The sequence below is a fragment of the Heterodontus francisci genome, chromosome 10 (genome assembly GCF_036365525.1).
Source record: "Heterodontus francisci isolate sHetFra1 chromosome 10, sHetFra1.hap1, whole genome shotgun sequence".
NCBI lineage: Eukaryota > Metazoa > Chordata > Chondrichthyes > Heterodontiformes > Heterodontidae > Heterodontus > Heterodontus francisci.
In genome coordinates this window covers 23247470-23275435 of record NC_090380.1, presented here as the reverse complement: position 1 = coordinate 23275435, position 27966 = coordinate 23247470, and the positions used below count along the sequence as shown (strand labels likewise).

General features: G+C 43.5%; 1 protein-coding gene across 18 annotated transcripts in view; it reads right to left on the bottom strand.

Moving 5' to 3' along the window:
- akap11 (A kinase (PRKA) anchor protein 11) overlaps positions 1-27966 on the bottom strand; it is a 124102-nt gene that overhangs the window by 31186 nt on the left and 64950 nt on the right. For 17 of the 18 annotated variants that reach the window (XM_068040267.1, XM_068040250.1, XM_068040263.1 and 14 more), the window contains 3 exons: positions 20011-20278; positions 10685-15575; positions 20-178 (listed from right to left, as the gene is read on the bottom strand). In XM_068040267.1, coding sequence (XP_067896368.1) covers positions 20-178; positions 10685-15575; positions 20011-20278 — 5318 coding nt within the window. The remainder of the gene's footprint in view (positions 1-19; positions 179-10684; positions 15576-20010; positions 20279-27966) is intronic. The other variant, XM_068040266.1, reaches the window with a different exon arrangement.

Below are 27966 nucleotides of genomic sequence, written 5' to 3'. Positions count from 1 at the left end.
CTTCTGTGGTTGCAGTTACCTGTCGCTGAGGTGCAGGAAGCTGCTAGTCTCATCTGGATGCTCATCTTCAAAACTCAGGTTGGACCAGCTGCCAGTACTGTCATCACCAGCGCTGAGGCTAAGCTGTTGACTGGTTGTGGTAGAATCAGTTAACCGCAATCCATCCTTGAGGCTGCCACTATATGCAAGAAGTGCAAAAAGCTTAGCTTTTTTAAAAACTAAAGTAATGTATAAAACCACATTGCAGAAACAATCACTCTCACCCACTTTTCAAAGAATCAACCATTTGAATATTTTATTTTGCTGCAAATGCAGGCCTAGATTGATTAAGTTTTACAAAGGCAAAATTAAAAATCTGAACATGCATACACTATCTCCTAAAACTACCAGCTTGCACTTGTACAACGCAATGAGCATCACAAGATACTTCATATAGGAGAGTGCAGACACCAAGTAGTAGGTGAGTTATCAGAGACAGTCACAAATATGAAAGATAGGTTTTTAAAATTTGATCGATGGTTATTAATTTAAATTTGAGTTGACAAGTTTAAGTTTATGAGCTTTCTTATTTTAGGATAAAGATACAAAGGTGTCCATGCCATAGGTGCCTTCCCAGCTCAATGAGATGGATGAAAAGGCATTAAGAAGTGTATTTAAATGTTACTTCCTACCAATATTTCTAAACTAAACATAAAGGCATAAGTTTAAAATATTACTTTCAAAAAAAAAATCACAGCAAAAAACCAGAAAATAAAATAAAAGTTTCTCATTATATAAAGGTGGAAATTACCATCCATAACACAGAGACATCAGAAGTAGGCAGGCTGGGTGCTTTGAAGCTATCTGCAGAGTAAGCTATACAAAGTATACCATATCCTGCAAGTTATATTGCTTTTCTCAGCTGATCTGGTTCTGTCATTCTCACTGACAGTTCGTCCTTCAGTTTCTTCCTGATGGCCTCATGTGAGGTTCTCTTACTGGATCTGCTAAACCCTTACTGAACTGGTTTGCAGTTCCTACTTCCTTTCACCATTGGGAGATCATGCTTCTGCTGCTTCCCTTTTCCCTCAGCTTCCCACTCATGCCCTGTCACCTCCCGTTTGTGCAACTGCAACTCACATTCCTGTTGATGCTGCTGGTCAATCTTCAATTTCTTCCTACTCCTTCATTTCCGACACATACAGATGCTGTTTTCCCTTCGCTTAGACCTGCCTGCTCAGTGCCCATTTCTGCCTCCTGTCTGCACACATCAGAGCAGGAAAAATTGCAGGGATATGGGGAAGGAGCCGGGAAGTGGGACTAGCTGGATTGCTCTTTGAAAGAGCTAGCACAAACTGAATGGGACAACTGGTCTCTTTCTGAGTTATACTAATCAATGACATTAGAAGCCTCTTTCTTTTCTATTGATCACAAGATTATCCTGCACTAGTTGGGTTCCTAGCATTGTGTCTCATGTATCGGCTTTTTACTTGCACTGGTTACTTTAAACTTTTAAACAATCCCACTGATCCTGTTCTATGTTCTATTAGACATATGGATGAAAATGGAATAGTGTAGGTCAGACGGTTTCACAGGTCGGCGCAACATCGAGGGCTGAAGGGCCTGTATTGCGCTGTAATGTTCTATGATCCATGAGTGGTTATTATTCCACCTTCCTGAAACCAATTCTTATGGTTTGTGCTTTGAAGTACTGCTTTCCCTTTCAAAGATCTCACGAATCTGACTTTTTTTTATTCATTCACGGAATGTAGGCCAGCATTTATTGTCCATCCCTAATTGTCCTTGAGAAGGTGGTCGTGAGCTGCCTTCTTGACAACTGAATGGCTTGTTGGGCCATTTCAGAGGGCAGTTAAGAGCCAACCACATCGCTGTGGGTCTGGAGTCACATGTAGGTCAGATCAGGTAAAGACAGCAGGTTTCCTTCCCTGAAGGACACTCGTGAACCAATTGGGTTTTTACAACAATCCAATAGCTTCATCAACTTCACTGTCATGACTATTGATAGCAGCTTTTTATTCCAGATGTATTTAATTAACTGAATTTAAGTTACCCAACTGTCATGGAGGGATTTGAACACATGTTGCCAGATTATTAGTCCTGGCTTCTGGATTACTAGCCCAGCAACATAAACATGATGCCATCGTAGCTATCATATGATCCCGTTTGTATGATCTACCCTTGCAGAGTTTATGACCCAGGGCAATTGTAGTAAACTGGAAGTTATCGAATCATACAGTGGTTACAGCACAGAAGGTCATTTGGCCCGTTGTGTCCATGCTGGCTCTCTGCAAGAGCAACTCAGCTAGTCCCACTGCCCCACCTTTTCCCTGTAGCCCTGAAAAGTTTCTCTCTTCAGATAATTATCCAATTCTCTCTTGAAGGCCTCGATTGAATATGTCTCCACCACACCCTCAGGTAGTGTAGTGCAGATCCTAAACACTTGCTATGTAATAAAAAGTTTCCCCTCACGTTGCCTTTGGTTCCTTTGCCATTCACTTTAAATTGGTATCCTCTGGTTCTCGATTCTTCCGTCAATGGGAACTGTTTCTCTCTGTATACTCTGTCCAGACCCCTCATGATTTTTAACACCTCTATCAAATCTCCTCTCAACATCCACCCCTTTCTCTAAGGAGAACAGACCCAGCTTCTCCAATCTATCCTGGTAACTGAAGTAAGTCCCTCGACCCTGGAACCGTTCTCATAAATCTTCTCTGCACCCTCTCCAATGCCTTCACATCCTTCCTAAAGTGTGGTGCCCAGAATTGGACAAAATACTCCAGTTGAGGCTGAACCAGTGTTCTATAAAATGTTCACCATAACTTCCTTGCTTTTGTACTCTATGTCTCTATTTATAAAGCCCAGGATCCCATAGGCCTTAATGGCTCTATCAACCTAACATGCCACCTTCAATGATTTGCAAACATATACACCCAGGTCCCTCTGCTCCTGCACCCCCTCTAGAATTGTACCCATTATTTAATATTGCCTCTCCTCATTCTTCCTACCAAAATTATCATTTTGCACTTCCCTGCATTAAATTTCATCTGCCACATGTCCACCCATTCCACCAGCCTATTTCCTCTTGAAGTCTATCACTATTTTCCTCACAGTTCACAATACTTCCAAGTTTTGTGTCATCTGCAAATTTTGAAATTGTGTCCTGCACACCCAAGTCTAGGTCATTAATGTAGATCAAGAAAAGCAGTGATCCGAATACCTACTTCCGGGAACCCCAATGTATACCTTACTCCTGTTTGGAAAGCAACCATTCACCACTACTGTTTCCTCTCACTCAGCCAACTTCATATCCGTGCTGCCACAGTCCTTGTTATTCCATGTGCTTTAACTTTGCTGACAAGCATGTTGTGTGGCACCTTACCAAACACCTTTTGAAAGTCCATGTATGCCACATCAACTGCATTACCCTAATCAACCCTGTTACCTCCAAAAAAACTCAATTAAGTTAGTTGAACATGATTTGCCCTTATGTGGACTCTATTCTCAATAACCTTTACATATGGAACATCAAAACAGATCAGAACGCGTTTCTTGAAATCTTCCATCAATCAAACTACAGCAGGGACTCTCCAGTAGCCAAATGGCCGCATTAAAAAAAAATTCTTATTTTCTTTTGATGTCAGACTTTTGGCTACACTTTGGCGACATTGAAATATTTAAATACGAACAACAATGAGATTGATTAGTCGACTAAAACTCAACAATCCAAGAAACACCCATTTGACACATGTCCTGAAACACATACTATTGCATGGTTGCTAGCCATAACAAAGGCATAACAGACATCAAAAAATTCCCCCTCATCCCATTCTCCACATTAACAGTTAAATATTTTTAATTAAGATTTACAGATCTCTCTCACAGGGTTACTTCTGGTGAGTAGATACACTCAAGTGTGGTGCCTGAAGGAAGACAGGAAGTGTGATGCGTACACTAAACTTTTAATAATGCATTTATAGATATGATTAAACAATCATCATCCTCCTAACTACAGGAAGAGAAGCATCAGCACTGTGATGCCTTTCAACAAACACAGCTACCAACACATGCATTTCAAACCAGTGGCGTGCTGGCTGGAAACTATCAGCTGAAGAGACAGTGCACAGGTTGGCTTCGGATACATCAGAGGCTAAAAATACAGAAAACATAGAATGACAGATTTAAGTATGCATTTCAGCATCACAATCTTCAGTTGTCAACTCCCTCTTCACCATTACACTGAAACCATTCAATGGGCTAAAAGAATGGTCAAGTGACATCTAGGTGCCCTACCCACTCCCCGTGTTGCATTATATAAAACACCGAGGGATGGATTTTGAAAGGACCATGAGGTCAGGAGCCAGTGCAGATGTGATTCAAAAATTGCAGTCCCAGAGGTCACAATTCTTAATGTGAAGGTGGCGGAGGGGGGGCGGGGTGGTGGAGAGAACAGGGAAGCTGTTCACTTCCAATTAAGGGGCCATGAAGCACCCTTAGGAGCTCATTAAGGGAGCGGGGCTGCATACCGCAATTTTCAAACAGGAATCTGGCGATAGTGCACAGCTGTCGGGCTGGCAGCGGGCTAACTTTGCCATTTGAAGAAGAAATGCCTTCGGCCCATGGGGATCTTGCACCAGACCCAGCGCAGGACTTATTTTTAAAATTATGGAACCACTGCCTCTCTTGCTCATTCTGCTGGCCCTCTGAGAAGCTGTCTGCTCTCCTTGGTAAGGCAGCAGCAGGCCACACCATGGCTGCTGCTTGCTTTTGCCTCTGGCGCCAGGCAGGCAGCTCCCAACCTCCTGCAGAAGTGCAGCATGATTAGTTGGGTGCCAAGCTCGCTTCTTGCCCAATTAGGGCATTACCATTTGAAGATCGCGTGGTGTTGGCAACGCAGCTGAGGTGTGGGGTCGGGGCCTGGAAATCATCTGGTTCCCGACCCCGTTTTGAAAATCCAGCCCGAGGATTTGGGAGTAGAGAATAAATGCCAGTTTCATACATGCAGAAGGGGCAAGTAAGGAGACCGCAGGACCTCTTGCGAGTCCCAAGTGCCCTGACCAGAAAATGAAAGTACTGAGAAAATTAGCAGCAATTAAATTTATCAAAGAATTTAACAGACCTCAGTGCTGTATTTTAATTTCCCATGCTACTGCCCCATGCTAAAACTACAGAGGATTTACAGCAAAGCATGCTTAAGGTCACTTATACTGAGATCATTCAATGCTAGCTTACCTTAAAATACATAATGAACACTTAATGGTCCAAAAGGACGTCAGCACACCTTACATCGAAATAGGTGATGTTCTTCAAAAGAAGCTCAACCTTCCCATATAAATAGGACATTTTCAACAACCCATGGGAAACACCACCTGGCAAAAATGTTCCTTCAAGAAGTTTGCAGCAAGTGCTTGCTTAAGTGATGATCCCCAATTGTAATGCAATATGGCCTCATTCTGACCCTAGCCCTCGTGCTTTGTCTGAAGGAGCCAGCACGAGACCCCAAGTAACAGCAAGAGAACAGAAAAAGAATAGAACAGTGTAGCAGGTGCAAACCACCTGAGGTGACAGAAAACCCATATCTACAGTAAGTAATCCAAACATTCCAAATCAGGAAAAGCTGGGGAAACGAGGCTGCTTTGGTCAGTTGAGACAATTTAAAAGCAATGGTTGGTGAAAGGTCACCATAGTGCAGACTTGCATGCAGCCTCGGCAGAAGTGCTAAAGAAAGGGAACCTATACAAGGAGAATAAGCTCAAACCTTGCCTGTCAGCAATAACACAAAAACATGCACCCTTAATAACTACTTACAGGTTTACCTAAAGAGCTGAATTGAGAAAACTGGCACTTATAAGATCAATACTATGTGTACATGGGCTAAGATTTTCAAGCAGAAAAGGGTCACATTATCAAAATTACAACATGGAAACAGGCCATTCAGCCAGGCCAGCCGGTGTTGATCATCCTGTACATGGAGTAGTCCTAATCTCACATTCACTTTACTCCCCTTCCAACCACCTATCAAACCTATTCTTAAACGCTGAAATGATCTTCTCTTCAATCACTGACTCCAGTAATACATTCCACAGCCTCATAAGTCTGTGTAAAGATGTTTCTCCCGGCCTTTGCCCTAAATCTCTTGCATTCAATCTTGTATCCATCTATCCCCGCTCTGAACCCCTCAAATACTGGAAATAGTCTGCAATCTCACCAGTTCTAATGAAAATAGCCCATTCTTCAGGCCTTTGTGAATAGAAACATACATACATACACACACACACCCACACAAACACATAAAGCTGCCTTTAAAACATGGATGTGTGCCTCGGATCCACAGCAAACAGATCCAAGTTACATGCCAACTCTATCTCAATGCATTTTTTAAATTCGTTTTCATGGAATGTGAGCATCGCTGGCAAGGTCAGCATTTGCTGCCCATCCCTAATTGCCGTTGAGAAGGTGGTGGTGAGCCGCATTTCTGACCCGGTGCAGTCCATCCAGTCTGGGTACACCCACAGTGTTCTTAGGGAGGAGTTCCAGGATTTGGATCCAGTGAGAGTGAAGGAATGGCGATATATTTTCAAGTCAGAATGGTATGTGGCTTGGATGGTGGTGTCCCCATGCGTCTGCTGCCCTTGTCCTTCCAGATGGAAGAGCTTGCGGCTTTGGAAGGTGCATTTTGTCGATCAGGGTTGTCCAACATATGGTCCGTAGGTCAGAATCTGGTCTGGGGGTGTATTTCAGAGATGAGAAATTTTTCATGTCTTCTTCTTCCAGACAGGCTTCTGAATTTCGAACAGATTCAGGGTTTTTTGGTGGGTTACAACTTTTTAAAAAGCCCGCCAGAAAAAAACAAGAAAGCTGCTATGCTGAGTGCTCCCATTTCCTGCAACTGTCAGAGAAGGGGGGAGGGGAACAGAGAGAGAGAGAGACAGAGAGAGAGGGAGAGAGACAAAGAGACACGGAGAGAGAGAGGGACAGAGGAAGAGTCGGGGGTGGGGGACCGAGAAAAGGGGGGGGAAGCTGAGAGAGAGAAGGCTGGGGGGTGAGTGGTAGAGAACCGGGAGAGAAGAGGGGGGACCAAGAGAGAGAGAAGAGGGGGGCACACAGAAAGGGAGGGGGGCACACAGAAAGGGAGGATGACACAGAAAGGGAGGGAACAACACGGGGGTGGCAGGGAGAGAATTAACACAGGGAGAGGGAGAGAGAGAGAGACAGAGAGAGGGAGGGAGGGAGAAAGAGTGATCAAGATCACTCCTGACAGACAGACGGGCAAACATTGACTACTTGTGCAAGCAAAAAATGCCAGGTATCTCACTAAATCAGTGTCAAACACAGTGGTGAGAAAGTAAATCAATAAATTAATCTACTCATTTAAAGCTTCTTCACAAAAATGCACAATTATTGTTGTTTTGATTAATAGCAAGATAAATTTTTAATGCCTTTATCTTTCTGAAATTGTCTCACTGGCCCGCTATGTAAGCCAAAAACTGTAATGTGGCCCCCAGTTACGACCGACCGCTCCAGTCAAAGCCCCTTACCAAAATGTACGATTCTGATTGTGGTGGGAGAAACTCACTGTTAATTCAATCCCTTCCCTCCACAGATCACCTAACATATCATTTTAAACCTTCCAAATTAAACAAAGACCCAGCCAAATTGCACCATCTATTAACCCCCAGAATGAGGCAAACCAAACCAGGTGCCTTTAAATCAACAAATTAACTGTTTAATTAGAAAAACTAAATTCTTAAACACGACTAAGCTATAAAGAACATTTAAAATAGAAAAAATTAGACTCCTTGCAGATTTACGCTCCTGCCAGATGTGGAACAGTCCAAGGTTGCTTGAAGTCCTCACAGCCATCCGATGGGGAAAAAAAGGTTCTTCAACAGTAGAACAGTCCGTGGTCTAATTCAGAAGTTGAACTTGATGCTTTCCTTCTCCAGCGATGAATTTCAACAATTAACAACTTGCAAACACTTTTTAATGAATCAATTTGGCTTTAGAATTTTTGGGGGATAAAAGATTGTCACGGTCTAACTTCCCTTACTTTCAATTTAAATTATCAGAGATCTCTGTTTTGGCTTGACTTTTTAGAATTTTGAGAGAATAGTAAATAAACTAAATGCTCTTCCTTCAGTTTAAATGGTCCGTGAGCTCTCCTTTTAGGTGTTAACACACAGCTGTCTGTTTCTCTGAGTTAGAGCAATCTGTTTCCACTATAAGCCAGTTCAAAATTAAATTGTAACAATGTATCTCTCGATCTCTGGTCCCGAATGGCTGTATCCCGGGCAACAGGAACGCACTCTTTGACTCTCAATCTCACTATGTCCCAGGACAACTAGATTGCATTCTTTGACTCAGTTTTTAGAGCTTGCTGCCTTAAAGCAGTACTGCTCCCTTTCCAGCCGTAAAGGCACACCACATTCTTCTCGAAATAAAACTGCAGGATCATAACACCCCCCTCCCCCACACGAAAAGGTTGGACAACCATGTTATAGATGGTACAGACTGCTGCCACTGTGCGTCAGTGGTGAAGGAAGTGATTGTTTAAAGTTGCAGATGGGTTGCCGATCAAGCGAGCTGCTTTGTCCCGGATGGTACTGCTTCAGTATGAGGAGTTGCGAATGGTACTGAACATTGTACAATCATCAGTGAACATCCGCATTTCTGACCTTATGATGGAGAAAAGGTCATTGATGAAGCAGCTGAAGATGGTTGGGCCTAGGACACTACCCTGAGAAGTTCCTGTAAAGATGTCCTGTGGCTGAGATGACTGGCCTCCAATAACCACAACCATCATCCTTTGTTCTAGGTATGACCCCAACCAGTGGAGAGTTTTCCCCCTGATTCCCATTGAGTTCAGTTTGGTTAGGGCCAAATGGTGGCCTTGATGCCACACTCACTTGAATGCTGCCTTGATATCAAGGGCAGTCAGTCTCACCTCACCTCTTAAATTCAGCTCTTTTGTCCATGTTTGGTTCAAGGTTCTAATGAGGTGAGGAGCCCAAACTGAGCATCGGTGAGCAGGTTGTTGCTGTTTAAGTAGCACTTGATAGCACCGTCGATGACACCTTCCATCACTTTGCTGATGATTGAGAGTAGGCCAATGGGGTGGTAATTGGCCAGATTGGATTTGCCTTGCTTTTTGTGGACAGGACAATTTTCCACGTTGTCGGGTAGATGCCAGTGTTGTAGCTGTACTGGAAAAGCTCGGTTAGCAGCATGACTAGTTCTGCAGCACAAGTCTTCAGTAATACAGCCGGGATGTTGTCAGGACCCATAGCCTTTGCTGCACCCAGTACCTTCAGCCGTTTCTTGATATCATGTGCAGTTAATCGAATTGGCTGAAGTGATGTCGGGGACCTGAGGAGGAGGCTGAGATGGATCATCCACTCAGCACTCCTGGCTAAAGATGGTTGCAAATGCTTCAGCCTTTTCTTTTGCACTGATCTGCTGGGCTCCCTCATCATTGAGGGGATATTTGTGGATATTTGCTGATCAGTAAGAAAGCAGTACCACATGTGTACAACAACAACTTGCATTTAATATAATACAACGTCCCAAGGTGCTTTACAGTAGCATTAACCAACAGTATTGAACACTGAGCCACATAAAGAGACATTAAAACAGGTGATCAAAAACATGACCAAATGAGGCAGATTTTAAAGAGCATCTTAAAAGAGCAGAAAAAGAGATGGAGAGGTTTAGGAAGTAAATTCCAGAGCTTAGAGCACAGACAGCTGAAAGCACAGCCACCAATAGTGGAGCAATGCAAAATCAGGATTGCACAAGAGGCCAGAATTGTAGCAGCACAGATATCTCGTAGAGTTGTAGGGCTGGAGAGATTATAGAGATAGGGAGAGGTGAGCACATGGAGGGATTTGAAAACAAAGATGAGGATTTTAAATTGAGGCATTGCCAGACCAGGAGCCAATATAGGTCAGCGAGCACAGGCGTAATGGGTGAACGGGGCTTGGTGTGAATTAGGATTTAGGCAGCAAAGTTTTGGATCAGTTCAAGTTTACGGAGGATAGAATGTGGAAGATCAGCCAGGAGAGTCTGAATGTAATAAAGCACAGATGAGGGTTTCAGCAGCAGATGAGCTGAGACAGGGGCAGAGATCAGCAACACACCATGTGTATGTGGATTCACCACCACACCCCCCCACCCCCCAGCAAAGTTCTGCTCTCAAAGCAAGTACTGGTTAATGATATAACAGGGCTGGTGGGAGGGCTGCTTCTCACATCTACTACTCTCTCTCTTCTTCCCAGTCTTATTCAAATGTCTGCTATCTTTCAAGCTTCAGTTCTCATGAAAAGTACGTGCCCAAATTGTGCACAACCCTCTTTTTGTTCTCTTGACAGATGCTATCTAACCTAAGGTGTGTTTCTGGCATTTTCTGTTCCAATATCAGAAGATGAACAGTTTCCAACAACCAATAAATGGTGACTACAAACTCTGTCAGGTACAGGAGACAGCTGAGATCTACAGCTAAAAATCAAGGGCATGAGTGGAAGACCAGTTGACTACTCCCAAATTTCTTAAATGTCCCCAGCTGATTTTCTCCCAACAATCTCCCCATGAGATGAAAGCAATATCCTAATTGCAGTTAGCACTTGAGAGAACAAGGAAGAATTTTCAATGCTAGTTAAGATAAAATGATGGGAGGACAACTTTCACTTACCTTACTATTGCCTGACTGGCATTGATCATGGCTGAGGTCATTATTTCTGCAGCAAGACTTTCAGTGAAGCTTGTTCCATCCTGGCCAATACCACTATCGGCTGCTAGGCTTGTATTGCTGAGATCTCGCTTGGCTTTCTCAACGGCCACTGACATCAAATCCTCTGGAAAAAGTCCCCTCTGTTCCAGGTCAATGTGGATCCTAGGGACATCCAGCTGACAAGCTCCAAGTGTATTATGTACATAGTGTTCTGGCCTGGTGAGTGGTTTACTGCTGTACCATGGTGCTCGTGTGGCATTTTTACTGCAGAACCCAGCAGTCTGGGAGCTTAACCTGTTAATGCAACTTCTTGATTCTTTATCTGTTAAAGAGCATTTTAAAACCATTTCTGTCAACTTTTCAGCGTACCTTAAATATTCTTTTTGCTTCCTGCTTTCTGGAGTGCCAACACCATGCTCAGCCACGTTCAGCTGGACAACATCATCGCCACTTTTCCCAATATAATGTTCAAGTGCTCGATTAGTGTTATCCAGGCTATATCTGTAATCATTTAAACTTCCCATACTGTGATAACGCTTGCTCCGCTGGATGATGGGTTGGATTGAGCAAGTCCATGTCTTCCTGATGAGGTCCTCAGCCATCTGTTCCAGCTGGGACCTTTGGTAAAGGCAAGAATCTGTTAGGGACTTGGGTAAGCCATGAGTTCCAGATGTTGCCTTCAGTTTCTGAGAAACTTCAAAAGTGATATTCTGAGCGATCGATTCAGCAAACCTTGTCAAATCTCTGGAGTCCCTTCTGTTCATTCTTTGATCTTGGCCTCGCCTGCAGGTATCCCCATCTTGGTTCTCCTCCCTTGTCAGAAACTTGAAAAGTTCTTTAGCCCCATTGTCCCCTCTTGGTTGGTGTGAGGAGAGCAGTCTCCTCTTATACTTCTGCTTGATTCTCCTCGCTGCTTGTTCTAGGCCTACTTTCACAGTTCTAAAGGCAAGCTTACTAGCGTAGTGATCTACTACTAGCTCACCATTTCCACCTTCTCTACTAATCATTCTCATGATGTATTCTGCATATTCATCAGTCACACTCTCGCAGCTTGAATGCTTAGACATGAGCCCAGGAGTATTACCTTGGGGTGAGTGAAGCACAGAATCTACAAGTTCCCGGGACCACTGATCTGCCGTGGTATTTAACCCTTCAATTCCAACATTTTCTTGCTCTCCGAAGCTGGATTCATTACTTTCAACTTGCTCGCCATCCTTCTTGAATTTTCTCACCTTGTGCTTCTTTGAGCTGAGAATTTTTTTGGCATCCCGAATGACCTCTCCTGCCACCTGGCCTGCGTAGTTCCATAAGGAGCCTACGACTTCTTCTGGAACCTTTCTTTCAGAAATTGTAGTCCTAGTGTGCAGTTCACTTCGGGCTGCTGATTTCCACAGGTTGCTGGGGGAGACCTTGAAGTACTTAACTTCTCCGCCATCACATTTGCTGGCATCTTCTACACAAATTGCGGCAATTTCAGTTGCCATGGAAACTATGCTGGATGCCAGCTGATTGGCATACTGTAGGGCATGCCTCTTGATGTCTAACTTTAATTCTTGTTTTTCCAATATTTCTGCCTCCCGTCTTAAACTTGGACTGGGCTGCTCCTTCATCTCTACATGTCTCTCAACAAAATCAAAATTTTCATCATCCTCGTTGTCCAGAACCTCTTCAGACAATGACCTCATTAGCTTCAGCACAAACTCTGCCTTTTCCTCAGTGTCCTGGGTCATTCCTACCAAGCTTGGGACAGAATGGTTATGGGGGGTGGATGGTGGGGTTACTGGCATGAACTCTTTAGCCAGCTCTCCTTTAAGCTTCCTACTGAAACTCCTCAGACTCTTTTCATGGAATAATTGCTGTGGTGTTGGTGGTGGTGTTCCGGGAGACCTACTTAAGCTTCCTTCAGCGCTCATAAGGTGCTCCTCTGAAAATAACCCATCTTTGTTAAGTCCAATCCTTGACTTTTCAAGCAACCCTACATTTATTTCTTGGTTTGGTTCATTTACTTCTGCTGAGAAAGTCTGGAAGGCTGGTGTTAAGACATGACCTCGAAGATGCTCAGTCAACGACTTTAGAGTATCTGCAAGTTCAGGACCACCCACACCCTCTGTACTTTTTACATCTAAATTCTTGACAGCGACAGTAGGACTAGGTGGTGGAGTAGATGGAGGGAACTCTTCTGCTAAGTGGCCCTTAAGCTCCTGTGCAAAATGCTGAGGGATGGTCAATCTTTTGCTGGGAGTACATTCAGCAGGCGACACGGGAGGTGTTCGCAGTAGATCTGGTGACAGAGAGTACGGGGCTCGATGCTGTCCACCTGAGATAATTCTCCCAACTGTTAGCTGTTCCTGCATCTGTCCCTCTACAATCTCCGTGAGTCTCTCAGGTGTTTCTTTACTAGTTTCGGCAATGCGTTCCTGTAAACCTGTGGCAAATGCCTCACGAGGCTTTGCGACTTTTGTTTTCACTTCATCCACCGAATTTTTCACAATTGCTTCCGCCAATTGCTCAGCAAAGTGATTTTCAGGAATTGGTGTGGTCTCAGACGCTGGCTCAATTAGTATTTTTTTACTCAGTTTAGAAGCATAATCTTCTATCCTGTATTCAACTTTAGGTGCAGTCACCAAATCAAAAGCATTATTTACTACAATATCAATCATTGCTACTGTTTTTTGCCAATTTTTTTGTGCTATAGCAGCAGCAGCACCATTAGTGTCCAAACCTTCACTTTTCCTTGATGTTTCACAGTCATTAGTGTCAGTAGCCTCAGTGCATAGAAACATGTTGCAGGAAACATGACTTAGAGGATCCATCGGCTGATGCACATAGCTGACATGCAACGCTTCATCCACTTTTCTGCTTCTCAAACATGATCTGACAAGATTGGTCTTTGTAATTTGTTCTGGTTTCACTTCTGGTGACATATGATGATGGCATGAATTCAGAGAGGAATTCAAAGAATTGCAAGAAAGTGTCTTGACAGCACTGGGAACTGATACACAACTCATAATGCCAGAAACACAAAGTAAAGCTTTTCCTATTGTGTACTCCTTCTCTGCCAAGTACAAATGATCAAGTGTATTGTTGGCTGCAGCATTTGAAAAGCAACCTTCAGGATCTCTAACCAGTGTTTTCTCTTGAACATTAGCTGGGTTACGAGCAGTCTTTAGCCCCTGGGTTACATCTTCTCCACCAAAATCTTTTATATTATCCAGAGAAATACTAATTGCTGCTTGTGGCGTGAAAGTCACATCCACTTGAGACAATTCAATAAAGGCTTCCTGTAAGACTGATTCAGACAAATCTTTTGCATAGGAGCTCACAACTTTCTCTTCGTCATCAAGCGACCAGCCTGTGATTGACATAGGCGTTGTTGGGTGGGAGAACTGACAAACTTCCATGATTCCCTCAAAAATGAGCTCCTCAGCCAGGTCGGTTGCAAATCGGGCAACGGTGCTGTTAAAAATTTGTTTCTTCACAAACTCCAGCTCTCGCAATGCTCCAGAGATGGCGTCACCCACCAAATAGTCCGCTAAATTATTAATGGCACTCCGCTTCCGTAAAAATGCTTGCCTCGCCCCAATCTCTTGGAAAGCCATGTGAATCACAGAGGATGTCAGTCTTGCAGCGAGGTGACACAGGGTACTAGTGCATGAAGAAACGCCCTTCTGTAGATCCTTAAAAGCACCTACGAGACTTTTTTCCACCAGTTCCGTAGCAATTCGCTGAATGCCATCTTTGAACATGTTTGAACATTTCTGTTGCGCAGGTGTATAAACTGTGGGTTGTTTAAAGTTGGGGTTTTCAGTGGAAGATGCCTCTCCCAGATGTCCAACTCCATCTGACCAGCATATATCCTGAGGGCATCCAACTGTACCTTTATGCTCAAATCCAACAGTCTGTGGATAGCTGAAAAGAGAACTGATGATACTGTGTGAAACATCGTCTGCATAATTTGAGTAAGTGTTAGAAAGTGCTCCAAGACTTTGTGCTTTAACGATTTCAGAGCTGGCAACCTGCGTTTTCCCAAAACATTCAAAATTACTACAAGCGCTAAGGGGGCTGAATGCAGAAGAATGGATGGGGCTGAAGAGAGGACTGTTCTCTTCTCTGGAGGCATTCATTGGCCGAGGTGAATCTGGGACATCAGACAGGCTGTTATAGGGGGATTCTGCCTTGCGAGCGGTCGGCTTTTTCACATCAGCAGGAAGGACCGGCTGGTCAAACTTCTGCGGATTCATAGCAGCAACTGCATTAGTGCATTGTTTCAGTGTGAAGTCTGAAGTCAGCTTTGCTACAGACTTCTTTTTCTGAGGTGGACTTTGAGGACTGGACCCGACCTTCAGGTTGCCAGTCATGCTCACTAGCATTTGATCCAGTTCGTCAAACTGGTCAAAACTGTCAAAGAACTCACTCACTTCTGAGTCAGAATCCTCAATGTCATCTTTAAGTATTGGGATCGGGGGTATTTCCAGCTTGGCCTTCAGACTCTTCTGGTAGCCTTCCTCATCCAAGAAGATGACTGGACTTGGACTTGAGCCTTCAGAGTCTTCAGACTCAGACAGGGAAACAGAAGGCGTAGACTTATGCCCAACGTCGGATCTTGGCACAGGAGCATTGTACGTTCTGTAAAAACTCCTTTGCTTCCCAGGATCTGAGCTTAATGTTATGACAGAACTTTTAGCAGACGACGATGGCCCTGCACATGCCGAGTTACTGAGTAACAGTGGAACAGACTGGCCAAAGACCTGGCTTGGGGAAGAGCCAACAGGAATTGCTGTCTCAGCAAAATCAAGTGCAATGGTGTGTAGAGCCACATCTCGCTGGTGTTTGGGAGTACTGGGATCAAAGCCTGTGGTTCACAAATCAAAAACAAGACTTTTTATATAATTACAGAAGATTGAGCTTTTAAAATTGACTGTAGCTACTAAGAGAAAATGGGTGTATTTTGTGCCAAAACCAGACTGTGTGTATGGTCTGTCAAAGCTATTTGTCCAACTGTCAAGGAAATCGAGAGAGTATGAGGTGACTCATATTGTATACAGTGAGAGCATAAACAGTTTATTCTTAAACCCGGGCACACACATCACTTTACATACAGGGTCATGTTTTGGTTCATAAAAAGAGAGGGTGACCCCCTTCTGTGGCAGATGCCAGATGAAAGCTCCCACATCATCAAAATGAAATGCTCCCGGGTGATTGAGGCAGACACTTTGAGGCAGCTGGGGAACGGGTTGGGGGGGGAGGGCGGTGTTAGTGGTGGTGGGGAGGGGAGTAGCCCCAGAAAATACATGTCATGTGCAAAGGAGGCAGAGACTAATACAGATTCTAGTTTCTAAACGAAAATGATTAATTTTTTGTTTACTAATTATGATGATGCATATTTCTACCTGGACACATTTGTCATGTCCCATGCAAAGAATTACTTCCACAAAGGATGTCAGAAGTTGCACCCAGCCTCTTTAGATTCGAGAAACTGAAAAGGGGACTATCAGTGATCTCTTATAGATGTCGAACTAATTTAGGCCAACAAGGAAGAATAGTAGGGACAGCAGCCATCTGGCTGCTGATTCTAACATCAGCAAAAAAGTCCCTTCCAATGACCATGTTGGGTGCTCACCCATTCATAGGACAGGAATTCCTATCCCAGACCAATAACCTAAACCTTGAAGCTCACTTGGGCTCAGTTTTGCTCCTGTCTTTCCAATGTGTAGTGTCCGATCAAGAGGAAGTTGACCCCATTACATTCCACCTCAAATATCTGTAGATTTTCAATACCATCTTCGCCAGTTAAGACGCCCATGTTTATAAAAGGCAATCGCTCATATTGGCTGAAAGACGATAACCATTATCATTTGTGTTAATGTCAATTTCAAAGTTGCCCGTTATTGCATCTTTGAAAAAGGAGGTAGAGAGAAAACAGGGAATTATAGACCGGTTAACCTGACATCAGTAGTGGGGAAAATGCTAAAGTCCATTATAAAAGATGTAATAGCAGAAGACTTGGAAAACAAGGACAGGATCGGACAAAGTCAGCATGGATTTATGAAAGGGAAATCATGCTTGACAAATCAATGGAATTTTTTGAGGATGTAACTAGTAGAATAGATAAGGGAGAACCATTGGATGTGGTGCATTTGGACTTTCACAAGGTTTTCAATAAGGACCCACCTATGAGATTAGCGCGCAAAACTAAAGCTCATGGGATTGGGGGTAAGGTACTGACGTGGATAGAGAACTGGTTGGCAGACAGGAAACGACGAGTAGGAATAAACGGGTTTTTTTCCGACTGGCAGGCAGTGACTAGTGGGGTACCGCAGGGATCAATGCTAGGACCCCAGTTATTCACAATATATATTAATGATATAGATGAGGGAATTAAATGTAATATATCGAAGTTTGCAGATGACACAAAGCTGGGTGGGAGTGATGCAGAGAGGCTCCAGTGTGATTAGGACAGGTTGAGTGAGTGGGCAAATACATGGCAGATGCAGTACAATGTGGATAAATGTGAGGTTATCCACTTTGGTGGCATAAACAGAAAGGCAGATTATCTGAATGGCGATAGATTGGGAAAGGGGGAGGTGCAGAGAGACCTGGGTGTCCTTGTGCACCAGTCGCTGAAAGTAAGCATGCAAGTGCAGCAGGCAGTTAAGAAGGCAAATGGTATGTTGGCCTTCATAGCGAGAGGATGAGAGTACAGAAGCAAGGATGTCTTGCTGCAATTATACAAGGCCTTGGTGAGACCACATCTGGAGTATTGTGTGCAGTTTTGGTCTCATCTGAGGAAGGATGCTCTTGCTATGGAGGGAGTGCAGCGAAGGTTCACCAGACTGATTCCTGGGATGGCAGGACTGACATATGAAGAGAGAGATTGGATCAATTAGGCTTGTAATCGCTAGAGTTTAGATGAGAGCGGATCTCATAGAAACCTACAAAATGCTAACAGGACTGGACAGACTAGATGCAAGAAGGATGTTCCTGATGGAGGGGAAATCCAGGACGAGGGGTCACAGTGTAAGGATAAGGGGTAAGCCATTTAGGACTGAGATGAGGAGAGATTTCTTCTCCAGACAGTGGTGAACCTGTGGAATTCTCTACCACGGAAAGCAGATGAGGACAAATCATTAAGTATATTCAAGAAAAAGTGAGATATTGTTCTTAGGGCTAAAGGGATCAAGGGATATGGGGAGAAAACGGGAACCGGTTACTGAGTTTGGATGATCAGCCATGATCGTATTGAATGGCAGTGCAGGCTCGAAGGGCCGAATGGCCAACTCCTGCTGCTATTTTTCTATGTTTCTTAAGAGCTTTGTTTATTTTGTGCAGAAACAATTGTGCTTACTCACTGGCTCGCATCTTCGTAAGGGGCAGTGAACACAAGTACAAACAAGTAAATAACCCCTGGTTAAATGTTCAACTCTCCTTTTTGTATTTAAGCCCTTCTAACTGATTTGGGGTTAGAGTTCAAAACTGACTGCAATTTAAATAAAGCTGCAAGTTAGAATGACGTTTGACTGTAGGTTAAATGCTGCGACAGAGAAGGACCATTCTTCTGATTACTGAAATGGCACTACCATGTCCATACTGACCATCCTGTATATGGGCAAAGTGCATTCATGCTAACGCATCCACTATAAGTGGTGGGGATTGTCCTGTAATTGACACAGTTAGAAGTAGACTTCTATGAAGATATGTATGCTTATAGTTTGTCGCAAGTCTGATCCATTATCTGCTCCTTTAAATAGGAAATCATTAGTTGGCGGTGGTACTGAAGTTTAAAAACACTAAGTCGTATTTAGGAAACAATTCCAGTTCCACCTTTTGCTGATCCTAAACTAGAGCAAATAATTCCAATAACTTGTACAGACCACCTCAGAAACATTAAAGTGTCATTAATGCAGAAGACACTTTTAGGCTGATTGGCAAATGATCCAGAGGTGGCATGAAGAAACTTTTTTTTACCCAGAGTTATTGCAATGATCTGGAATGTACTACCTGAAAGGGTGGTAGAAGTGATTCAATATTCAGAAGAGAATTAGAGAAACACTTGAAGGGGAAAGAAACTACAGGGCTATGGGGAAAGAGCAGGGGGTCTGGGATTAACTGGATCACTCTACCAAAGAGCCAGCACAGACACAACAGGCTGAATAGCCTCTTTGTGTTGTATCATTCTATGATCCTACTATAACACAATTTATTTGAAAACCAAAAGGAAATAAAAAAATTATCTAGATAATAAAAAGGACACTGAATTGGCATCAAAATACAAAAAACATTAACATTGAACAATTTGGAACAAAAAAACAACAACTTGCATTTATATAGTGCCTTTAACGTAGTAAAACACCCCAAGGTGCTTCACAGAACATCGAGCCACATAAGGAGATATTAGGTCAGGTGAACAAAAGTTTGGTGAAAGGGGTAGGTTTTATGGAGCGTCTTAAAGGTGGAGAGAGAGGTAGCCAGGGAGAGAGAGCACCAACCAGGTGGTGAGGGGAAGAAAGGCGGAGCAATGGCCAGGCACAGAGGTCTAGGGAGGGAATTCCAGAGCTTGGGGCCCTGGCAGCTGAACCTTTATAAGCAGGATTTGTTTTATTTGTTCTCTGGATGTGGGGCAGATGGGCAATGGCATATTTTCTGCCAGTGCCTAGCTGCTTGAACAGCTTCATTATTTGCTATTACACTTGAGAGAGCATTTGGAGTGCAGCACATACTATGGACTAGAGTCACATGTAGGCCAGAGCAGGTAGGAAGTGACAGATTCCTTTCCTTGAAGGATATAAGTGAAACAGTTGGGTTTTTACAACAATCTGAGAGCTTTCATAGACATTTGTCCTTGCGTCAGCTAATGTTCCCTCTAAGCTGCATTACTGCAAAGCAACCTGAAAGTTTCCACGCAGGCTAAGTACAAGTCAGCCCCTTTAAGTTAATGCATGCGCGCGGCTGCACAAAAAAATTTAAAGGACCCGCACAACATTAAAAAAAATTGAGGGGACATTGGCGCCAGCTCACAAATTACCAGATATATTGACTTCAATTTCACACCTTCCCATGCTGGATGTTGAACACACCACCTCTGGGTTCCTGATCTGGTACCATGTCCAGCACACTACCGCATTCGACATCAGTCTTTGATAGTCACACAGGGTAGGTCAATTTGTCCACTGTCTGCCCACTGACATGGGCTGCTGAATCATGTTCAGATCTTGTGTTCAGCAACAGTGGGACAGCTCAACAAATCTTAATGGAGTTTGATTACCCTTTCTAACTGAGTGTATGTTTACCTGCAGTCCCACATGCAGTTACTGCTTCTTCTTCTTCCAAGTGTTCAAAAGCAGTCACAAAATCATCCTCAATGGACGATACGGATTGATTCGTGTCATCCTCCTCCGTGTGGTATGCGTCAGTTTGATGGTTCGCTGCTGAGAGGGCACCTAGAGAAAACTGAATCGCTCTTGTGTATTTGCTAAGCATGGAGAATACAGAGTTGGCACTGTACTTCAGGGATTCCGGCGGGTGCCTCATCACACAGACCACTTCTGACCGAGAACACTGTAGACAGGTTAAAAAAAAAAATTTCAAACAACATTTCTTCTGGACACAAGGAAGCCAGTAAGAGACAATATCAAAACACAAAAATAAAGGACTATCCTTCTGAAGCAATCCTGATCTTCAGTAACATTAGAGCAGCAGCATACACAAGACTAAAAACTGCCCTCAGAATGCTTCTAAATAAGATTATACAACACAGTAGTCAAATAGCTAAATAGGTATTGGGCCTATCAAGAAGACGCCTTTCTAAGTATAGTAGCCACATCACTAAGCAAGTTCAAGAATGCATATTACTCAATTCAGCAGATGCAGCACAGCAATGACCCCGACATTGCATTTGTTTTCAGGATGTGGGCATCACTGGTAAGACTGCATTTATTACTCATCCCAGGTTGCCCCCGAGAAAGTGATGGTGGGCCTTCTCCTTGAACCGCTGTAGCCCATGCAGTGAAAGCACAATGAATAATAGCTCAAACCACTACTCCGTAGAGTTCCCAGACAGGTGCAAGAGGACTGTCCTTTTCCACTAAGAATTACACTTGTTTCAGCATAACATAAAAAGCCTTGAGGGAGACAAGAGTCAGAGTCATTACAGCACAGGAGGCCGCCATTCGGCTCATCGAGTCCATGCCACTCTCTGTAAAGCAATCCAGTCAGTCCCATTCCCCCACTCTACCCCCATAGCCCTACAAGTTTATTGCCCCCAGTACCCAACCAATTTCCTTTTGAAATCATTCATCTTTTACGGTTGCACCATGCTTGTAGGCAGCGATCTCCAGGTCATATCACTCGCTTTGTAAAAAAATTCCTCCTCACATTTCCCCTCCATCTCTTGCTCTAAACCTTCATTCTGTGTCCCCTAGTCCTTGTACCATCAGTTAATGGGAACTGCTTTACTCTGTCTACCTTATATTACCTAGTCATAATCTTGAACAACACCTTCAAATCTCCCTTCAATTTCCTTTGCTCCAAGGAAAACAACCCTAGATTCTCCAACCTAACCTTGTAACTAAAATACCTCATCTCTGGAACCATTCGGGTAAATCTCCTCTACACCCTCTCAAGGACCCTCACATTTTCCTAAAGTGTGGTGACCAGAACTGAACACAATACTCTAGTTGGGGCCTAACCAGAGCTTTATAAAGGTTCAGTATAACTTCCCTGCTTTTGTACTCCAAGCCTTTAATATGAAGCCCAAGATTGCATATGCGTTGCTAATTTCTCAATATGCCCTGTCACCTACAAAGTTTTATGCAAATGAACCCAAGTCGCTCTGTCTGTGCCATGAAGTCTATATTGCCTCTCCCTATCCCTTCTACCAAATTGCATCACCTTACATTTTTCTATTAAATTCCATCTGCCACTTGTCTGACCATTCTGCTAGCCTATCTATGTCCTGTTGCAGCCGATTGGTATCATCCTCACAGCTTGCCATGCCTCCAGGTTTGGTATCATCGGCAAATTTTGAAATTTTACTCTGAATTCCAATATCTATGTCATGTATGTATAGCAAAAAATCAGTGGTTCTTGCAGTGTGTAACCTCCTCCAGTCAGAAAAAACAAGCATTTCCCATGACTTGTTGTTTCTGACCCTAAGCCAATTTTTGTTTATCTAAGCTGACACTGACCCTCCTATTCCATGAGCCTCAATTTTGTTAACCAGCCTTTTATGTGGTACTTTGCCAAACACTTTCTTAAAATCCATGTAGACAACATTCATTGCTTTTTCTTCATCAACCTTCTTTGCCACTTCAACAAAAAATTCAATTCGTTAAGCACTATCTGCCTTTTTCAAATCAGTACTGGCTCTCCTTAATTAACTCAAAACTCTCCAAGTGCCTATTGATTTATGATTATTGTTTCTAAAACCTTGCCCACCACTGATGTTAAACTGACTGGCCTGTAGTTACTAAGAACATTCTTATACCCTCTCTTGGATAAAGGTGTAACATTTGCCACTCTCCAAACCCCTAGCACCTCCCATATCTAGGGAAGATTGTGGTAAGCACTTCTGCTATCTCCACCCCCACTTCCTTTCGCAACCTAGGATGCAAGACATCCAGACTTATCCACTCTTAAGCTTAGCCAGCCTTTCCAGTACATCCTGCCTATCAAATTTCACCCCATCCATTACCTCTACCATCTCTGCTTCTACTGATATTTTGTCAGCTTCCTCTTCCTTAGTAAAGACCAATACAAAGTACTCAAGTATTTTAGCCTTGCCCCATGCCTCCAAGCATATATCACCCTTTCAGTCCCTATAGGACCCACCCCACCTCTTACCACCTGCTTACTATTTACATGGGGGTAGAAGATTTTTTTGGGGTTCCCTTTTATGTTAACTGCCATTCTATTTTCATTCTCTCTTATTTTCCTCTTCACTTTCCCTCAACTTATTGTATTTGGGCTGGTTCTCACTTGAAGAATTCACCTGACATACATCATGCACCTTTTTTTGTGTCATCATATTCTCTCTCCCCCTCGTCATCCAAGGAACCCTTGCTTTGGGTTCCCCGACCTTTCTCCCTTGTTGGAATGTACCTAGCCTGTACCTGAAACAGCTCCTCAAAGATTTTCCACTGTTCCATTAGTTTTTCCTGTCAGTCTTTGGTTCCATTTTACCCTGGTTAGATCCCCTCACATCCCAATGAAGTTAGTCCTCTTCCAGTTTAGAAGTTCTACTTTAGATTGTTCCTTGCTCTTCTTCATTACAAATCTAAACCTTATATGATGATCACACTTACCCAAGTGTTCTCCCACAGATCCTCTTGTCCCACCTCATTACCCAGCACCAGATCTAGCAATGCCTTCTTCCTAGTTACACTGAGAACATACTGGTGAAGGAAGTTCTCCTGAACACATTTCAGAAATTCCTCCCCCTCCTTTTCCTTTACTCCAAAATTATCCCAATGAATATTTGGGCAATTAAAGTTCCCCAAATCACCACTCTATAGCTCTTGCATATCTGTGATTTCCCTGCAGATTTGCTCCCCTCTCATTATTTGAAGGCCTGTAGAATACCCCGAGTACTGTGATGATACCCTTTTGGCTTCTCAACTCTAACCAAATGGATTCTGTCCTTGCCCCCTCAAGGACATCCTCCCTTTCTAACGCTATAATGTTTCACTCATCAGTGCTGCCACTCCATTGCCCTCTTTTCCTTCACTATCCTTTCTGACCACTTTGACCACTTGAATATTAAGAGCCCAGTCCTCACCATTTTCGCCAGAGTCATTTTTAAACCACATTTCTGTTATTACCGCTCCATCATATTCGTATTCACCTACCTGTGCTTGTAGCTCACCAACCTTATTGACTGCATTTTGTGTGTTTACATACAAACATTCTAAATCTGTTTATGTATTCCTCGGAGCCCTTCTTAGTCTGCTCCTATCTAATATGTCCTTCACTAGTAATAGCCATCACTCTCACTCCTTTATGCACCTTATTCCTCTTTTATACTTTTATATGCTGGTACCCATCCCCTGCTAACTTAGTTTAAACCCTCCCCAAACACACTAGTGAACCTCCCTGCGAGGACATTGGTCCCATTGAGGTGTCACCCATCCCTTTGGAATAGGTGCCTCCTGCCCCAGAAATGATCCCAATGCCCCAAGAATCTAAAGCTCTCCCCTCTGCACCATGCCTTAAGCCACACATTAATTCTCCCTATCTTCCTATTTCTACTCTCACTTGTGCCCAGCACTGGGAGTAATCCAAAGGTTACTACCTTTGAGGTAGTACTTTTTAACTCCTTCTAGCTCCTGATTCTCCAATATTAGGACCTTAATACCTAACACGTCATTGGTACCAACATACGCCACAACTGCTGGCTCACTCCCTTCCTCCTGCAGAATATTCCACACCCTCTCCATCATGTCCTTTACCTTGGAACCAGGGAGGCAACATACCACGTGGAACTCTCAATGATGGTTACAGGAATACCTGTCTGTCCCCTTACTACCGTATCTCCTGTAATGACTGCATTTCCGCTGTGCGGTCCCTTGCCCATTGCTGCTGTGGTCTGGACTACACTCCTTCAAGGTGTCGCCACACCCAGCAGTCTTCAATGCTGAATGCCACTGACATCTGGCCCTGTCTTAGTGCCATTCCGCCAGGAAAAGTCACAAAGTAAAATGTCCCTTTACAAAGGTTCGAGGCCGTGACCTCATGGAGACTAACCTTGTGACCTTTCCTTCTCTTGCTCCATATACAAGCTGAGCTGTGTCCTTTGAGGTTTCAAGAGCCAGACAGGGTACAGTGTGTGAGATGGATGCCTTTGACTTGAAAAATAAAGCCAAAAGCACAAATACAAACCTGCTGAAACAACAAATCACCTGCAGCTGGGAAGTTAGATAGGCCGAATGGCCAACTCCTGTTCCTTCCTTTCTAAATGCTAATAACAGCTCTATGAGATCCAGGTCACTGCAGGTCATACCATTAAAAATTAAGTCAATAGCTGCTTTCCTTAAAGATATTCCTGAGATAGAAGTACATCACCCCTTGACTGAATTCAAAGGTCATATGGCAAATGACATGCCCCCAGTCACTTTTCCAACCCCTGGAAATATTTATCCTTTGAGTTTTCAGATCAACTGGCACAAAGAACTGACAGGAGTTTTGATCTGGCTGACACAGAAGCTAAAGGTCTAACACAGGGTTGTCCAACATACGGCCTGTGGGCCAATATCCGACCCGCCAATTACTGAGACTAGCTTTCAATTCCGGATCTTTATTAATTAATTGAATTGAATTTAAATTCCACCAGCTGCCGTGGTAGATTTTAAAGCCATGTTCCCAGGGCCTGTCCTCTGCATTACCAATTACCACTACACCACCATCTGCCCCAGATTACAGAACACAGTCTCTTATAGCCTCTATGCAATTAGGCTGCAACTCAAACAATTATCTAAAGCAGTGTTGTCCAACCTTTTCGGGCAGAGGGCCACATTACAATTTTAGCTCGGCCCGGGAGGCTGGTGAGTAAATTTTGAAAGAAAAAGGCAATAAAATTTACCTTACCAATAAAAACAACAACAAAGGTGCATTTTTGTAAAGAAGCTTTAAATGAGAAAACAAATTTATTGACTTATTTTCTCAACACTATATTGACAACTGATTTAGTGACATACCTGGCATTGTTTTTGCCTACAAAACTAGTCAATCTCTGCCACAAACTTGATAAATCGATGCAGAGTATTCTGGATCGATGTCCATCTGTCAGGACTGATCTTGATCAATCCCTCTCTCTCTCTCCCTGTGTTCCCCCCTTCTCTGTGTTGCCCTCGCTGTGTTCCCTGCCTCGCTCTCTCTGCTCCCCCCACTCACTCTGTCCCTCTGTGCTCCCCCCCTCTGCGTTTTCAACCCCCACCTCTGTGTTTTCAACCTCCTCCTCTGCGTTTTCAACCACCCCCCCCTCTCTCTGACAGTTGCACTGAGCGGGAGCACTCAGCAAAGCAGTTTTGTGGTTGGTCAGTTTGTTTAAAAACATCACGCTGAGTTTCACAGCTGACAGCCCATTCAATCAAGAATTGCTGTAAAATATTTTCAGTGAATTTTGCTTCCTGCAAAAATGACAATTTTTTCAGAATCCTTTGTATCCTTGCATAAATAATAGTGACGCATTGTTCCAGGAGAACTGCTCCTGTAGTCTTAATGCTCATTGACAGGAACGCACTTCCCAGCATCGGACAGATTCCAGGTTTTCCGGCAGGCTTTTAAAAAGTTGGAAAACCCTGAATCTGTCAAAGTTGGGAAGTGCATTCCTGCTTCAGCAGCTGAGCTGTGAAACTGACAAAAAGATGCTTTTAAAAAGGCTGCTCTGCAAGAAGGAGCCAAAGGGAAATTTCCCATCTCCAGTCACAGAGCCCTGGTGAGGATGAGGAACTGCCCCGGTACAGTTTATACCCGCGGGCCGGGTGGAAACCTTTGGCGGGCTGGATCCTGCCCCACGGGCCGTATGTTGGACAACCCTGATCGAAAGGATTTAGGAATCCTCCTGGTGTCATTCAGCGTCTGTTCCAGCTGATCAGTGGCCTTGTAGAGTCAGCACCAAACAAGACCACGGTTTTGCTGTTTTCACAGAAAAATAGATAGAAGAATGGAATACAATCTCCCAAATCCTGGTAAAATCTTCATAATCCAGTGTGATAAAAGTGGAATTGGACTTAGTCACCAGAAACCAATCCGACATGATAAGAAGATAATCTGTCTTATTACATTACTGTATAACAGTGTTTACTAACTGCGCGAACAGAATATTCTGCGAGTCTGCCGACACAATTCTAGAATAGGCAGATTTCACAATGTAGCCAAGGTGATCAACCAAAAGTTTTGTTTATTTTATTTGGCACGATTTAACTTTAATTATAAGCATCACTACTTATCACTAATAGCTTCTGGCAGACCTTCCTCTTCCCCTTGATGATTTAGATAGGTAATGGCTGGATTCCGGATCTCCCAGAGAAGGAACAGGTGAGGCAAAAACCAATTATCCCAATATTGGCACCTCAACAAAGAACATATACAGTAGAAACTCAACACCTGGCAATGAGGTAAGCCTTTCTAGAGGATGAATATAGGGAATCTTGATTTGAAATGGAAAGCGAAGTCCTATCGGAAAACTTTCTTGAACCATGTTTCTGTTGAAATATTTCTCCCTTGGCTGGGTGAGCATAGCATTCGCGCCTCTCCCCAGCACAAAAACTTGGGTCCTTGCTACACTAGAAGGGGGCCTAAAACAGTGGTATTTGGGTACTCGGGAATGGGACTTTCATCAAGCATTGTGACTAGATCCTGGTGTTGGGTGCTTGCAGCCCTGCAGGACTTGTCACAGGTTTATTCAACTGGCATAGGTCTTGCTTCTCCATGGTAGTTATCTTGGAGTTACCCTCTAGGATATGATAGCATCTTTTACAGATTTCCAGCAGGTAACCAGCCTGACTGCAGATCAATTCTCAAGCCTGAAAGGCTGGTTCAGAAATCTTAGTTTGAAATCTGAAATGGCGAACATCAACAAACCTGTATAGACCAAGCACAACGACAAAGCGCATAAATGTAAGACACACACAGCAGCAAAGTAGTCTGAAGGAAGGTCTCCACCAGAGGGAAAGTAGGTACTTTTAATAGGGTAAGAGAAGCCCTTTTCATAAGCAGTATCTGGTTCACATTCTAGTAAAAGAAATCTGCCCAGCAAACCTGATGACAGGATTTCCACACTCAGTGCATTGTGCAAGAACTTCCCAGGAATTTAGTCATTTGCACTTTTTAAATCTGGGGCACAAACTGGTCCTGACTCCGTTGGGGTGCTGTTATACGCTTCTAATGGACCTAAAACACAAGCAAGGTGCTGAACATACGAGAATCCCACGACGATTAACAGACCCGATAAAGATGGCCCACTCTGGTCACAGCACACAAAGGTTGATTGAGTCAGTGTTAAATGAAAGCCTTGAAAGCCTTGCATTTATTATAGCACCTTTCACAACCTCAAGACTTGTCAAAGTGCTTTACAGCCAATGAAGTGTGTTTTGAAGCGCAGCCACTCTTGTAAGAAACGCGGCAGCCCATTTACACACAGCAAGCTCCCACATACAGCAATGTGACAATGAACATACTGTCATGAAGACCCAACCTGCCAAGAATGGGGCATATTAATTTTGTCATATGAACACTAATGTTAAATTGTT